The 16,683-nt window shown below is 37.2% G+C and overlaps 1 protein-coding gene across 2 annotated transcripts; it reads left to right on the plus strand.

Annotated features, from left to right (window-relative positions):
* Positions 1–1,870: 1,870 nt before the first annotated feature.
* On the plus strand, positions 1,871–7,235 carry ccn2b (cellular communication network factor 2b). Of its 2 annotated transcripts, none has more exons than XM_084131004.1 (5): positions 1,871–2,013; positions 2,877–3,093; positions 3,278–3,529; positions 3,836–4,047; positions 5,566–7,235. In XM_084131004.1, exons 1-5 carry the CDS (start codon positions 1,957–1,959, stop codon positions 5,869–5,871), a joined length of 1,044 nt encoding a protein of 347 aa, XP_083987130.1. In that variant the 5' UTR covers positions 1,871–1,956; the 3' UTR covers positions 5,872–7,235. The 2 variants fall into 2 exon arrangements, with proteins under 2 accessions (XP_083987130.1, XP_083987129.1); XM_084131003.1 differs by having other exon boundaries at positions 1,872–2,013; positions 3,278–3,541.
* Positions 7,236–16,683: the final 9,448 nt, after the last annotated feature.

Below are 16,683 nucleotides of genomic sequence, written 5' to 3' on the forward strand. Positions count from 1 at the left end.
GTATATGTGATCAGATGTGGTACTGCATGTGTAATATATTTCAGTAATATTTACTCTGCAGCATAAACACAAATATAGTGAAATATATAATGTAATAGATTTCTATATATATTTTTAAATATTTACATTAAAATTTGTTCATATTTTCAAGCTAACAAAAGCACAAGCATACCTGCATGTACTAAATCATTTAGCTGAGAAACTATCACTGCACTGAGGAGTGCATGGTCATTAATTTTCAAATATAATAATTACAGTCTTTATAGTGCTTGACCAATCATCAACCGAACCACAGGCTCTACTCTTCAGCACAATGGTGACCCCAAAAACTCAGACATACCAGAAAACCTTTTAAATTCCAAAATAATAGAACATTAAATACTAACAGATCTCCCTCTATATTAATATTGAGCAAAACACATTAAATAACACTTCATTTTAACATTTTCTCTCCTTTAACAGTCAGAAGCAAAGCATGCTGGGAACCAGAAATCTCTTGTAACTCATGTGTGTGTATGTATGTGTGTGTGTATATATATATATATATATATATATATATATATATATATATACATATGTGTGAACATACATTCACATCTAAATGGGAACATGTATTTGCAATGTACACAATAAAGGATACAACTTTGTGATTATTACATGTAATGCTATTTTTGTCTTCATTTATAAATATTTTATATGTATTAATATATAGTCATACATGGTCAATGCATATTGCAGTATATTGAAAAATATAAACACTAGTTTCCCATATATGGAAATGTATTATGTAATATATCGCATTATATGTTGCAGTATATTCCCTTATATTTTTGTTCCATAAGGGTAATGCTAGCTAAATAACTGCTGAATGCACCTTTAAACTTAGAAATTTTGAAATTCTGTCATCATTTACTTAAAATACATCAGTGTTTTTTGTGCATACAATAACAGTCAATAGTAGTCCTAGTACTGTTTGTTTTGAACCCCACTTACTTTCATTTTATAGACAATTTTTTTTTCTTCAAAATATCTTCTTTTGTGTTTCACAGAAGAAAGAATTTAAGGTTTGGAATAACATGGAGAAACAAGAATAACATCAGAATATCACCAGATTTTGGAGTTGACACTTTTTCTTCAGAAATGTGAAAGTCTATTTTGAACCACTTGCTGTTGTTGAGCACATTTTGTCTCTTTTCTTTGACTGACATGCTTCAGGAAATAGCTGCAATGCGGGAAAAATAAACAATTTCATTCTACCATGTTTCTTTCTCTGCACCTGACGGATTTCATGAGCTTGTTTTGTGTTTCCACTAAACACACTGTCTCTGTGTAATTTTGTCCCAACAAACATTAAATTGTTGGCCGTGTCATATCCTGCCCTGCAGGCCTGTCTAACATGACATCATGTGGTGGGAAATATATATATATATATATATTTTTTTTTTTACTGTTTAATGCAATACTGTTTGATGCCAGTCCAAACATGAAGCATGCATGCATAGTTTCACACGTCACTTGTATGAAGTCTAAACATTGTTGCATTACAACAGTATCTGATAAACATTCTAATATCATCTGCCAAAACATCTTTAACCATCCTGTAGATTGGCCTACATTAATTTTCCAATAAACGGCAGTCAAACCATGTGCAGAAACCAGACTTTTTCCCATGTGCACGCTCTGGAATCTGTGGTATGATTAATTGAAAGGCTGGTCGACAGCATCTCTTGCGTTTTCAAACATTATGGAAAACCATCTGGAATTGAAATATTTTCACCCCTCTGGGTCGCGTGGCATGGCTTGACTCCGGTGGGCTACACCCCATTCTGGTAGTATTTAAAGAGGGGCTCTCTACTCTCCACTTCACAACAGTCCTGCAGTCTAACCGTGATCACAGACACCCGAGAACCAAAACAAACCCGTGGAGTGTGCTTCTGTTGGGAACTCTTTGAGGAAATGGCTGGAACAGTATTCACCAGATCATGCATCGTTCTCTGCTTGCTTATACATATGGTGAGTGAACACATCAATAATATATTCAAAGTAAAAGGACCTGTACTGCTATAAGCTTTATGCAGAATTGACATGAATTAGCTGATTTGATTATGTAAGTTAATTATTTATTATTTTACTATCATTTCAAATTACATAATGAGACACATAGGAATTAAATAATCAGTGTACAAGTATATGTTTGTGCTACTATCTGCAGAGTGAGGCGATTAGTTGGGGATGTGTTTAACATCTTAACTATAGTTTTGGGTAACTGGTCTAATTAGGTTTCATTTAATGCATTATGATAATGTTTCCCATGATAACATGTGAGGGGATTATGTAAGTCACTAACTGGTTTGTGTTCACATATGATGCTCAGAACAGTGATCTCAATGCAAACTGAACCATTTGAAGGAAAATATTCTGCATACTTTTAATGTATAATATTTATATATACAAGCTGTATTTGATATGCCTAATTTATTATTATTATTTACAGTTTTATATTCAGTATAGCAGTCACTTTTTAAACCTGTGATGTTTTTTCTACACCTTTTATTATTTTAAACATGCTTCATATGATGAAGTTATTCTAGTGTAATTCCAAAACATCACTTCCCAAGTGACAAATCTACATAATCTCTAATGCATTTTATCCCCCCATGTGGCTATCAAGAGTATTGCATATGGACAGTCTATTTTTTTCCAGGCAGATAGACACATTTTAGAATAAACAGCTGTCAAACAACATAGAGAAAACAAACCTTTTGCTCTGTGCATGCTCTGGAATCTATGGTAGATTTATGAAAGAAAGCTCCTATGAGGGATTGCTAAATCTGATGCAAGTTTAAACCCTAACATTGTGTCATTGTTCTATGCAGGCGATGTGTCAGGAATGCTCTCAGCCCTGTGACTGCCCAGCTGAGAGCCCTTTATGTCCTGTAGGCACCAGTCTAGTGCTGGACGGCTGCAGCTGCTGTAAAGTCTGTGCCCGACAGGCAGGAGAGCCCTGCTCTTTCCTGGAGCCATGCGACCATCATAAAGACCTGTATTGTGACTATGGTGTGCTCAGTGACACTGAGACAGGCATCTGTATTGGTGAGTATATGGGTGCAATGTTGTGTTTTGGAATGTAATTTAGGGGTTACACATTTGTTATATAAAGAGGAGAGAATTGAAATGAAAATCAATGTTTCTGCATGTATTACACTACACTTTTTGTCCACAAGTGGGAGCCTCTCATTGTTATGAAGTTGTCTTATGTCTGTTGTATGTGTTGCAGCTCAAGAGGGTCAGACGTGCGACCTGGGGGGTGTGATTTACCGCAGCGGTGAGACCTTTCAGCCTAGCTGCAAACATCAATGTGTCTGCATGAATGGGGAGATTGGCTGCGTACCAACCTGTGCAAGCAACATACGGCTGCCCTCTCCAGACTGTCCCTACCCACGACGTGTCCAAATCCCCGGCAAGTGCTGCGAGGAGTGGGTGTGCGACCAGATCCCACAAGAAGACACCTTCCAGTCAGCAATGGCTGGTAGGTCAATCGGCAAGTCAAATTTTCTTTTCATTTTGTGTTGAAACATTATGTTGAAACAGCTGCTTCTTTATCAAATCTCCCAATCTCCCGAAAGCCCTGGGTGTGGGGCAGAAGGGGACCACCTATGAATAAAAAATAATGAAATATGGTCCTGGCGGGCCCTGTGAATTTCCACATTTCGGGTCTTTTTCCATAGCAAACTTATTTTACTAGCCGCTCTACATGACAATAATATGCTTTCCATTTTCATGTAAGTTATTGTCATTGGCACATGGATTTAACACCCACTTTCTCTTCTTTCAGCATATAGAGAAATAACTGATCAGGGTGTCCAGTCTGAGAGCGCAAGGGACAACTGCATCGTTCAGACCACTGAATGGAGTGAATGCTCTGCAACTTGTGGCATGGGTGTGTCCTCTCGTGTAACCAATGACAATGAGCAATGCCAGCTGGAACGGCAGACCCGCATGTGCATGATCCGCCCCTGCCATGCAGAGCTGGAAAAGGACATAAAGGTAAGAAGGGTTGAGAGCACAAAGTAAAGCTGAAAGTATACTTCCCTTGTCCATGTTCCACTCCGGACTGTGGACAGTCCGCATGAAATAATTTCCGTCCTCTATGTAGTGCGCATGCACTGAATGTGTCCATCCATGCACGTGATCAACAGAGTATACTTTGAAAGGCTTGTGTGATTAATTGTTAGATGGAGCGGAAGTATACAATGGGCTTTAAAGGGTTAGTTCACCCAAAAATTAAAATTCTGTCATTAATTACTCACCCTCATGTCGTTCCAAACCCGTAAGACCTTCGTTCATATTCGGAACACAAATGAAGATATTTTTGATGAAATTCGAGAGCTTTCTGACCCCCCCATTGACTGCAACATAACCACCACTTTCAAGGCCCAGAAAGGTAGTAAAGACATCGTTAAAATAGTCCATGTGACTACAGTGGTTTAACCTTAATGTTATGAAGTGATGAGAATACTTTTTGTGCGCAAAAAACAAGCAAATTCTCGTCGCTTCATAACATTAAGGTTGAACCACTGTAGTCACATGGACTATTTTAAAGATAACTTTACTACCTTTCTGTGGTAAGAAAGCTCTCGAATTTCATCAAAAATATTTTCATTTGTGTTCTGAAGATGAACGAAGGTTTTACAGGTTTGGAACGACATGAGAGTGAGTAATTAATGACAGAATTTTCATTTTTGGGAGAACTAACCCTTTAAGGCTGAAACTATGAAGTCTTTGATGACCTACATGATATGTAGGGGAAATGATATGCATATTAAGAATTCACTGCCATGACTTATTCACTTGTTCCCTTGTTTTAATTTAGTTTAATCATGGCCATGTCACAACTAATATATTGTGAAAACAAATTAATACAAGTTGCCACAATTTACTTAAAATGAGGAAAGTAATTTATGCAATGTAGCGAAAAAGTCTTAATTCGTGGCCATGATTTTGACATCACAACACATCATGTGAGGGGCTCCATACTAAAAATACTTTATGCAAGTATTTTATATGTGATTGCATTCTGAAGTGTGTCGCAAATCATAATGTGATGCAAGTATGCATTGTTCCATGGTGCATGATGGCGGCCACTAGTGTAAAATGTGTTGTTGTGCAGATCAGGTCAGCTTCTGTCTTGGTTCCTGAAGAAAATCTGAGAAATTTTGTTAATCAAAATAAACTAATGAGTTAAGGAGGTTAGTTAAACTGTCAACATGTTTATAGCTATTTAATGGCACAACATTTTAAGAGTAAAGACGAAAGTTTTGTTGTACAGCCCGTCTGCATGCGCAAGTGATTTGAGCAGGGGAAAATGCAGTAGGCCTATACCGGGCCTTTACTCTATCGCCTCCTTGAATAGGTATAAAGTTTGTTACGGTTAGAGTAATACAAAAACGCATGCCTAATGGGACCCAGTGCATGCCGAAAGTTTGTTTATGGTCTTCACTTTTTTTCAGTAAACCTATCAAAAACCATCTTAAATATTAATAGCCCACCTCTTCCCCATTACAGAGAGGGAAGAAGTGTGTGCGGACCCCAAAGAGCCAGCGCGGGATGCGTTTCGAGTTGTCTGGATGCCAGAGTATCAGGCTGTATAAGCCAAAGTTTTGCGGGGTGTGTACAGACGGCCGCTGCTGCACACCTCATGCCACCGTCACAGCCGAAGTGGAGTTCCGCTGTCCTGAGGGCGACACTTTCAGGAAGAGGATGATGTTTATTAAGACCTGCTCCTGTCATCACGATTGCCCCCGTGAGAACGATATCTTCCTTGCCTCAAACTCACGGAGAATGATTGGGGACTATGATAATGACATGTGAGGAGCTGTCCAGTGTAACACACACACACACACACACACACACACACACACACACACACACACACACACACACACACACACACACACACACACACACAGAGATAATCAAGCACATGTGCACATGAGGCAGCTCCGTGTTTTACTGAACCCTGAAATACTCACGCCCTGTGAGCATAGAATGTTTGACATGAAGTGGGCATTTTTATTGGCCCCGCAAATCTTCTCTTCTCTTGTTTGTAATTTTTGATGCTCTGAAGTCATCTGGCTGTTTGACTGGTCATGCTACAGCAGACCTGAAGCACTGAGAACTTTGTGTTAATAGGATAGTTCACTCAAAAATGATAATTCTGTCATCATTTACTCACCCTCATGTTGTTTCAAGCCTATGAGCTGTTTTCTTTTTCTTTTTGGGAACACAATAGGGGAGTTTTTGAAGGATCTTGATGCAGCTCTTTTCCATGATAAAAATTCATTGTGATCACATCTGTAAAACCACAAAGACAGGAAATCAAAAGAAATATAGGACATACAATTTTTACATTATATTCAAAATATTCTTAAGTCATAATGCAGTTCTGCATAATGAATAGACACATTTAAATCAGTAACAATTTAATCACTATAAACTGTTATTGTGTAGAGAAGGGGCGAATGAAGATTCTTTAAAAATTCTCCAAATGACATAATTTGGGTTTGGAATACTGTGAGGTTAAATAATAACATATTTTTTTTAATTAGTTGTATTATTATAATAATTTTGATTATAATTAATGATTATTTTTGGGTAAACGATTCCTTTAAGACATTGTGTACTAATGGAGTAGTTAATTTCAAGAACGTTTTCCTCAATACAGGAATAGATTGAAATGACAATAATGTAATCATACAATTGATATGTATTTTTTCTTTAATTTGTAAAATGTCATTGGGTCATCATTATTTACGATTTTGTTTTACCTTACAACAAGGAATAATATTTAACAACTGACGTAATAACTTTTAATGTTTGTATCTAATTGAACACAATCTGTCAAATATGAAAATCTAAAATGAGTCCCAAAGTATTTTGGGAAGAAAACATTCCAACAAAAGAGGCTCAGATAATGAGATACTGCCTATGTTGTTTACTGTTTATTTAATAGAAAATGAATGGAAAAGAATTGAACAATGACGAATACACCTTGTGTAAATAATGTTAGACCGTGTACAGATTGTACTAATTTATGTAACTGTCGTTTAACTCTTAAATGTAGTTTTGTACGTGTACTGTATTACTCTGTGTTCATTGTAATCACCTGGCAATGATACCAGCGAGTTATTTTCTGATGCACTTTTATTTTCCAATAAAGAAATTATATTTTTATATATACTCTGTGGATTATTGAAGTCACTTAAAGGAGAACTCCGGTCAATTTTAACATTGAGCTCATTTTTTTGTAAATTTGAAGTGCTGTCAGTACAGAGAACAACGACAAAAATCGGTGTTGCCTACACCGTGTTATCCTCTTTTTAAAATTTGCACCCTGTTGACTTAAATGGGGCAAGTTTTAAACCTGCTTTTAGCCTCTTAACATCCTTGATGTGTCATTACAAGTGCACAGCCAATGTGAGTGATTCCTTCAGAGTGAACACGGTGAATCTGACTGCAGTAGATGTGAAAGATATGAATAAAAGTGATGTTAATTCAGCCAGCGCTCATACCTGTATTTATTTCCTGTTTTCGGTCTAAGTCCATAGTAGTCGATTGTCGAGTTCACGCGCGTGATCATAGGTAACTAAGCAACAGTGGAGAACTCGACAATCGACTACAATGGACTTCTATTAAACTGCCTCATGATCAGGCTACTTTTACAATCTTGTTTCGAACTTTTGAAGCTTTACAATTTTGGTTGTGCAGATTTTCAGTGGATGGACAAAATGACGAGAATATTAAAAATAGCCTAAGCTATATATAGCATATCTTCATTTGTGAACAGAAGTCTTTGGAACAACAGGAGAGTGGATACATTTGGACAGAATTGTTACCTTTAACATCCCTTTGACTGGTATGATAAAATGTCACAATGCAAAAATTCATGAATTCTGAATGAATGAATGAATAAAGGCTTCACTTTCATTATACTTTCATTCTTTCTTTTGATACTGTTGGAAATTTCACATAGGCATACTCCCTAGAGTATCCAAAGGTTAAATGTCTTGATCAAGGGCTCAGTAGCCTACTTAGTTCATAGATTAACCCTGCTGGGATTTGAATATACAACCATTTTCCCAGTCAGATGTTTAACCACTAGGCTACATAACCCACACCACAGAAAAGGATTCGTGATTTGAACATTAAGGGGGCATCACCAGAGAAGAGCTGTGACGCTCGCCTACGAAAGAGCACAGCAGCGTCGACAACAATATTATAGGCTACTGGAAAACCACCGCACAGGGAGAAAGGACAGCGCCTTTTCTTTGCCGCAGGTAAACACTTCTGGGTTAGCCATTTAAGCCGGCTGGTCGGAATAATGAAGATAAATATCACTGACTAGTATCGCTATTTCGAGGACAGCAAGTGCGACTGGCTATTTCTGAGGTGTAAAGTGTGTGAGGCTGATTGACAGATAATGTTGCTATAGTTACAGCAGTGACCGTTAGAGCGGTTCGCGCTGTCAGCTGGATCAGCGCGTGCATTAAACGGATCTAAATAAAACACTTTCAGCTGGATTTATTACGGAAACAGATAGAGACATTCTGCTCATTGATAGCACGGTTACTGTTACTGCATTATGCTGCCGTGAGATCTGTCATTTCGAAGTCGTGCTAAATTGCTGTTGTCATTTTGTTTTATTTCGTAATATCCGACCATGCACTTTCGGTTAGTTGCAGTCGTGTAAAAAAAACCCAACAACATAATGAGGCATGTGGCTCCATTTCTGTCCGTGTCAGTATTTGTAAGTTATGTAATATGCATTAGTATGGTGTTATTTATCGTACTGCAGAGAAATGACCAATATCTCGACCCTCTCCCCAAAATGTCGTGTGGATTTAAACGTGCTCAGTGGAGAAAAAGAATAATAAGAAGAAAAAAAGTTATTGTTCATTAGATTGATTTTGTTTTACAGCTGCTTTTTGCATTTTGTACATGGATCTTCTGTTTATGACGAAAATCATTGGTTGAGGCAACCAAGAATGTTATTAGGCTACATGACATTAAAAGGTCACAGGACTTCCTGATTTTGTTTCCATAATGGTGTGAATTATGATGCTATGCTATTATAAGATGTGGCTGGCAAAAGGTATTTGAAACGAAACCCCAAATCGCAATGGCACTGACTGGCTCAACAAGCCCTGAAAATTGGGTTACATTCAAAATACAAATACAAGCTTTTACAGAACACACATAGATTGTAGGCCTATCCATACAACTTTTTAAATGCCCATAACCCTTCTGAAACATACTCTAATGTCACATCACAAAATGTAGGGAAAATCTGGAGAAGGTTGGACAAAATGTATCATTAATGACCAGGCAGTTTTTGCTTTGCATTACAGTGTAGTAAACAGCTCAGTTCCAATCAAAATGATACATACACAGAGAAACACATGACAAAATGCTTGCTATGCTTGTTCACAATGTTCAAAATGTTTAAAAAATGTGCAACAATTACATTTATGGCTACAATAGCTTATCACTGGGTCAGTACCCTTTAAGGGACAACTTTGTACCTCATGTATGTACCCTTAAAGAAATACTATGAACTTTTATGGGCAAGGCACAAAGATGCCCCTTTAAGGGTACTGCCCCAGTGACAAGCTGTTATACTGCTAAAGGTAGAAGGTTTAGTATGGCCATTTTTTTCTGAGAGTGCAGGTTATGAACATGTTATGTAATGTATTGAAGTGCAGGTGCATTGGGGTCTGGGCATACACTAACCAGGAGGTTTATTATTTTCAAAGTAGAAATTGTATTGGGGTAAAACTGTTATTAAAGAGAGATGCTCAGGTGGGCATTGTTTCATAAATTGCAGAGCTGGAGGTGGTGTTAAGTCTGTATGGTGGGTGATCTTTTAATGGGATTTTGGTGCTACAACAGATTTGAGAATAAGCTTGAAATAAACAATGTGCATGCTTTATAGTGTTTTTAATGTCTGAATGTTATCTTCGTGCTGATTTAATGATGTGCACATGCACATCATTGTTATTTATTTGTTATTTAGTCCAATAGCTGATTTTGCCAAGTAAGACATGTTCCTGGATCAACATATTTTGCTGATTCTGGAACAACATTTCAGTACAAAATTTTTTATCCTTACCCCAAAACCTAACATAACCCATAACTTATCCCTTAAATCAGAGGGAAATGATAGGTGAATAACACTGATGTAGTTATTAACCTAACCCTGGTTGTAAGTCTAAACTTGACATAAACTGTAAACTTGTCCCTCAAATTTGATTGGTTGTTTGGAATGTTGTTCCAGGATCAACAAAGATGCTGATCCAGGAACATGTTGTAGCCTACTTCATGAAATCACGTTCACCTTCGTCTGCTGCATATCTGAAGATGTTATTGAATGTAATGGGATGTGAAGTGGTTTGTCTAGAGAAAAAAAAAACTGAGATGAATAAGGCTTCTTAAGGCTGAATGCTGATTGTCATATTCACTATTTTTCAAGGTTTGACATTGTAATCATATAGTTATTGTTCTGTCCTTTCATGTCTGATATTATACACAGTCTTTCATTTTTAGCAGTGGCGGCTGGTGCTAAAAAGGGAGGTGGGAGTCGGACTGAATGTAATTGTTAAATAACCATTTAATGTGTGGTATAATAATGTATCACTACTCCTTAGCTAAAAAATGGAAGTTGAAAATTCAACTGTTAAAGCATGAAATAAGGTACCACAAATCAGTGAATTTGAGTTTAATGTGGGTATATTTTCAGTAATAAAAAATCTGTAATATTTTTTTTAAATCAATATAAATCAGCCATTTATATTGATGTGATTCAAAGATGAAGGCCATAATACTAATGTTGTCCACAAGAGGGAGCCACAGGATAACAAATCATTTTTAAGATCTCAGTTTAAAGGGGACATATCATGCCAAATGCACTTTTTTAGCCCTTAAATGCATTTTGTTGTATATTTGGAGTGTTTAGAAGTACAGAAAATATGAAATTATTCGCTTCAGGTGCTTCGTTGATATCTTTATATTCTGTGTTGGTCATATTTTTCAACCTGTTCCGATTTTTCTGTTCTCTATGACGTTTTTTGAACTATTACGTCACAGTATTTGCAGCGGAACTGCCAAATAAGGACATTGACTTCCGGCCCAACACTTCGAGCAATCCGCCATTTTTATTTCTCGCTGCACTTTTGTAGTCCAAGCTAAAGGATGCAGAAGTTACGAGAGGGTAAGTTAAAATGTTCGGTTGTTGGATGTAGTAACCCACACGCTTCATTACACCGTTTAATGTAGATGAACTGCCGCGCTTGTTACAGGACGCATGTTTAACTGAAAGAACGAGCAGAGAGAGAGAGAGAGACCCGGTCGCGCGCGCGCTCACTCTCTCTCTTCAGAGCCAGGCGAAAGTGTAAACAAGACATCACCGTCTCCAGACTAGACGCTGTCTTGCTCTCTCTCCCTCGCACATATTAATCAAAATAAATCGACACGGTGGTAAAAGGTCGGAAGACCAAAGTTTCATGTGTAAATACAGTAACACACCATTGCGATACATCCATATGAATACGTTGTTCTACAGGTTCGTCGTCTTCATTTTCATCTCGCTCCGGCTCCGACTCTGGCTCGAACATGTAAGGCTGGCTGGACAAGTCTTCCGTTGTTGACATTTTGTTAATAACGTGTGAATAAAAAGTTTCTGTGCCGCTAGATAATCGTATCTCTGCTATCAAACTACAAAAATGGCCGAACGTGGTGGAGTTGAACCGAGTGTGGGCGGGGTATGAAGTGTCTCAGTTGTATTTAAAGAGACCGCACCAAAACGAGTTGCTCTCAGACGCACATCAGAAAAGGGGTAGAAAAGGGGCCTGTGGAGCTATAATAATGAGGAATTCAGACCCAAGCATTGCAGTTCCGCTTTATATAGACTACAAATGTATGATTTATATGTAAAAAGGAACAATTTAAAAGCATGATATGTCTCCTTTAAAGACTGAAAATTGCTCAATAAATTGACTAGTAAAAAAGGACTTTGAAATTGCAAATAGGGAAACCAATAAAAGACATGACTTACATCGCATCCAGCTCCATGATTCTTACTTTTTTTTTTATTCATTTGAATGCCTTGTAAAAATATTTTTTGTAAAAAATAAAACCGAATTTACTTTCATCTCGGAAGAGATATTGCGCCTACTTGAAAGTCGAGAATGGTCCAATCACATGAATCAACAATATTGATTCGCTAAAATCAAAGGAGGGAGGGACAATCTGAAACCAGCCAATTAGAGCTCAGCCTCAAGTCACAAGTTTCAAAAGTTTACTGACCCACATAGACACCAGGAGGCCAATGTTTCAGAAAATGGCGCTGCCATTGATTAGCAGACCATCACCTGCTGTTAGCATTCCATTGACTCCCATTCATTTTGGCGTTACTTTGACAGCGAATAACTTTACATCTGAGGCGTTTAAAGACTCAATTTGTCCATTATTTATTTCTAAAGAAACACAAAAATGTATAAAAGGCTCCATTACCTTGTATCTTACGTTATGGCCCCGTAGAAGCAGTTTTTGTAAAAATAGGCTAACTATTGCGTCATAACCACTCGACTGTCTGTCGCACAGTAGAGAAATTACCGTATAGACAGGAGGAGAAGCTCGCGGGCAATGGAGGCAAAACGTGGAGGCAAAAAAAAAAAACGTGGAGGCAAAATGACAAAATAATTAATCAATACTTAGCAAAAGTTGTTCCTGCTCCTAGCTCATGGACAGCTCCTACTCACACTGTCCGTCTCTGCAAGTTTCGGAAGGGAATGATTCAGATTTCTCTTGGCACAGCTACTAGAAGACAGACAGGTTGCTCACGTCACATCTACGTCGTCAAGCTCAGTTTGAGTCTGCGCAGTACGCTCAGCCATCAGGAAGTGAGTGCTTCTAATTGACTTCACTTTTCTCCGTTGAATCCAATGGGGTCGCTGTGTCCATTTCTTTTACTGCCTATGATAGACACCCATTTGTCTGGCGCCATGCACATATAAAACGATTATTTGAAAAGTCGATGATTTTGAATAGGTGCTAACATGACTGTTATTTTGCAATAGGCCTATATATAGGCCTATATATATATATATATATATATATATATATTAAACTTATTTTTACAATTTTGAAGTAGCCTTCTTCTCTTGCTAGCACCCCCTATTGACCGGCCGCCAATGTTTAGCATAATTAACATAATTCTATGATAGTTTTCTGGTTCTTTGGTTCTAACACGTTTTTGGACAATTAAAGGAGAAGTTCACTTTCAAAAAAACTTTTGCTGATAATTTACTCACCCCCATGTCATCCAAGATGTCCATGTCTTTCTTTCTTCAGTCGCAAAGAAATTAAGGTTTTTGATGAAAACATTCCAGGATTTCCCCCCATGTAATGGATTCTATTGGGACCCAAACGGTAGAAGGTCCAAATGACAGTTTAAGTGCAGCTTCAAAGGGCTTTAAACGATACCAGACGATGAATAAGGGTCTTATCTAGCGAAACGATCGGTCATTTCCAAAATAAATAAAAAAGTTTAAGTTTTATAAGCACAAACGCTCGCCTTGCTCTGTTCTGTGATGCGCGTTAAAGACGTCACGTAATACGCAATTACGTTGAAAAGGTCACGCTTGACGTGTTTACAAATGTGCGGAAGGAGGACCATATACACATTTTCGAATGTATTTGTGTCAGTTTATCGTTTAAAATGCCCATTTCGTGTGCGTATCCTGGGTGTTTTAATATTAAAAAGCCAAAAAGAACATTTTCTTCAGGACAGAAATTTTTCAAGCGTGACCTTTTCAACGTAATTGCGTATTACGTGACGTCACGAACGCGCATCACAGAACAGAGCAAGGCGAACATTTGTGCTTATAAAACTTAAACTTTTTTATTTATTTTGGAAATGACCGATCGTTTCGCTAGATAAGACCCTTATTCATCGTCTGGTATCGTTTAAAGCCCTTTGAAGCTGCACTTAAACTGTCATTTGGACCTTCTACCGTTTGGGTCCCAATAGAATCCATTACATGGGGGGAAATCCTGGAATGTTTTCATCAAAAACCTTAATTTCTTTGCGACTGAAGAAAGAAAGACATGGACATCTTGGATGACATGGGGGTGAGTAAATTATCAGCAAAAGTTTTTTTGAAAGTGAACTTCTCCTTTAAGCCATGCATAAACACATATGGATTGCATCGGACCAAGAATATGTAAGCAATAAGGTACGAGAGGCTGTGTTGTATCGTGAATAAGTCACAGCTGAAGGGTGTTGTTAGGCACGACTTGAAGCGAATTTTCCCGCTGGAAGAAATAGTCCCATCCTGACCGTGAACAGCAACAGAAGTTACATTATATCGCCATTAGATGGCGACAAAGACTGTCTTTATGAGTGAGTCCCGGCATTAGTGACGGCCGTGGTGAAAAGTGCAGTAGCCTACTCTTACTGGAGTAGCATGCCCTTATGTGAGCTAATGCTTGAGGGCGAGTTTTCGATGGGGAAATGGCTAGTCGCTGTAAAATGATGCAACCCATTTTTATGTCGATTGCCCTCCAGTATTTCTAGTGGTGACATTGCTAAAACAGTGTTAACATATCTCCTGTGAGGTTGGGTGATTTTAGAGAATGTGCGGTGCAAGCATAGTCTACGCACCTTCAATACAATTAAGTGCACTTCTTTTACACAATGTTTATTAGAAATGTGTAATACTGTAAGCAATATTACAAATATTCCTGTACCAGAAAGTCAGTATTAACTCTCCCCTGTCTGTATGCATTCTGTGTAAATTACCAAAAAAAACAAACAAAAAAAAACAATGAAAACACAATGCCCCATAGACTTCCATTGTTTAAGTGTTCTGTCAACACATTTTGTTTTTCACAGTAAGGATTACTGTACCTTTTTTTATTCTGATGAAAAGTAGCCTTTGAAACAGAGTTTAAGTTGTTTTTAACTCTTGGTATGTCATTCATATCATGCTCTTTTGGATCAAATCATGGTCTTCATTATCTTCTGGAAATAGAATTCAGGGGAACGAGATAGGCCGTAGAGATGAGCAGCTAGCATCATGATAATGAAACATGAGCTTAATGGGAGTTTGGTTTCATTCTTGGCAACATTAAATATTGAACCTTACCATGAGTGATAAGAGCAAGAAAAAGTATTTATAGAGAGCTAGCTCATATTTTCACTCTCTCTTCTCTCTTCTGTCTTCCATTTTTTCAGTCTTCTGAGGTGGAGAGAATGGTCATTGTTGGAAATTTTATAATAAACATACATTCTTTAAGTTATGACAAGTCCTAAACTATGTTTTGGTGTAGAAATTGTTAGTAAAATATATATACATATAAAAAAATCCTTATCCAATAAATTACGAATGACTTGAAAAGTCATGTGGCCTTAGAATATCATTATGGACAATGTGCGGCCTTGACGTCAGTGATTCTTTGTACAAAAGTTAACGAAAACGTCTTTGATATCAAAATGAATGTTTTAATAATATATTACCTTGAATAGGCCCAAGAAAATTCAATATTCAAAAAATAACATGCTTGGTCTTCCAAATGTCTTTTGAATTTCAATAGTTTCATCTGCAGCCAGTAATTCAGCGCACAAAAATCTTTATACTACTCTTTGCAAGCAAACCATTAAGTTGGTGTCCTGTTTTCTTTTACATTCAGTAATTTTGTTAATGGTTCTTTAGTTTTTTTAATGAAGGCATGTCAACTTCTACTAAGTGACAGATAAATTTGATTGGACTTGTACAAAATTTAAACAAAAGTTTACTAAATACACTTTTATATCTGGCTGTATATGTATTGCTGATATGTTTTCTCTGCCTCTCTTTTTTATCTTTCGCATCCTGGATTGGATTCTCCTTCATTGGCTGATGATTTTGATGGAAATGACTCGGTGTGATTTGTGGTGAGTTTGTCATATTACTTACTTTATTTATATTGAGATTCGCAAAGCTCAGCAGAACAAAGACTGGTGATTCATTGTTTCAGGTCACATCATGATTCCCTCAATAAACTTCACATTTGCTCGCAAAGTAAAGAAATTGCTTTTAAAACAAGGATTCAGAAAGTACCAATATCAATCTTTTGTCTGAGACAGACAGATGACACTGTACTGAGAATTAGGTCAGATATCTGAGATCTGTAAATCTCTTATCTGTGCTGGCAGAGATGAGGCCTAAAACACAAAACCTCAGGCTGAAAAGGTTATCACATCACTATAAAAGCTTTTTAGACACTGACAGATGATGGTAACCGGGAACAACTGATAGATAAAAAGAGTGCAATGAGATATTTTACAAGACACTGCTCAAGAAAAAGGGTTTGTACTTTCAGAAATTTGAATTAAATTCATTATTATTATTTTAAATTAAAATAAGGCATTAAAGATTAAATTACATTCCTTTTTTGAATTTATGTTTTGCCTGACTTTATTGTGACACCTCACAGTAGGAATGAGGGTTTTATGATTGAGTCATCTATGTGTTTCATGGCTAAACACGCAGCCAAAGAACTGCATACAAGAGATTCAGTGTGTCAACCTTCAACTACCTATGCAATGATCTTTTGGCATTTACTGTATACATATTTTCTTCAGAG

Source organism: Abramis brama (genome assembly GCF_963993115.1).
Source record: "Abramis brama genome assembly, chromosome: 12".
Classification (NCBI taxonomy): domain Eukaryota; kingdom Metazoa; phylum Chordata; class Actinopteri; order Cypriniformes; family Leuciscidae; genus Abramis; species Abramis brama.

Excerpts from the sequence above, each read along its gene's own strand:
- ccn2b (XM_084131003.1), top strand. The coding sequence starts at position 1,957 with ATGGCTGGAACAGTATTCACCAGATCATGCATCGTTCTCTGCTTGCTT. Across the intron at positions 3,094-3,277 it reads TGAGACAGGCATCTGTATTG|CTCAAGAGGGTCAGACGTGC; the intron begins GTGAGTATATGG and ends TATGTGTTGCAG. Across the intron at positions 3,542-3,835 it reads AATGGCTGGTAGGTCAATCG|CATATAGAGAAATAACTGAT; the intron begins GCAAGTCAAATT and ends CTCTTCTTTCAG.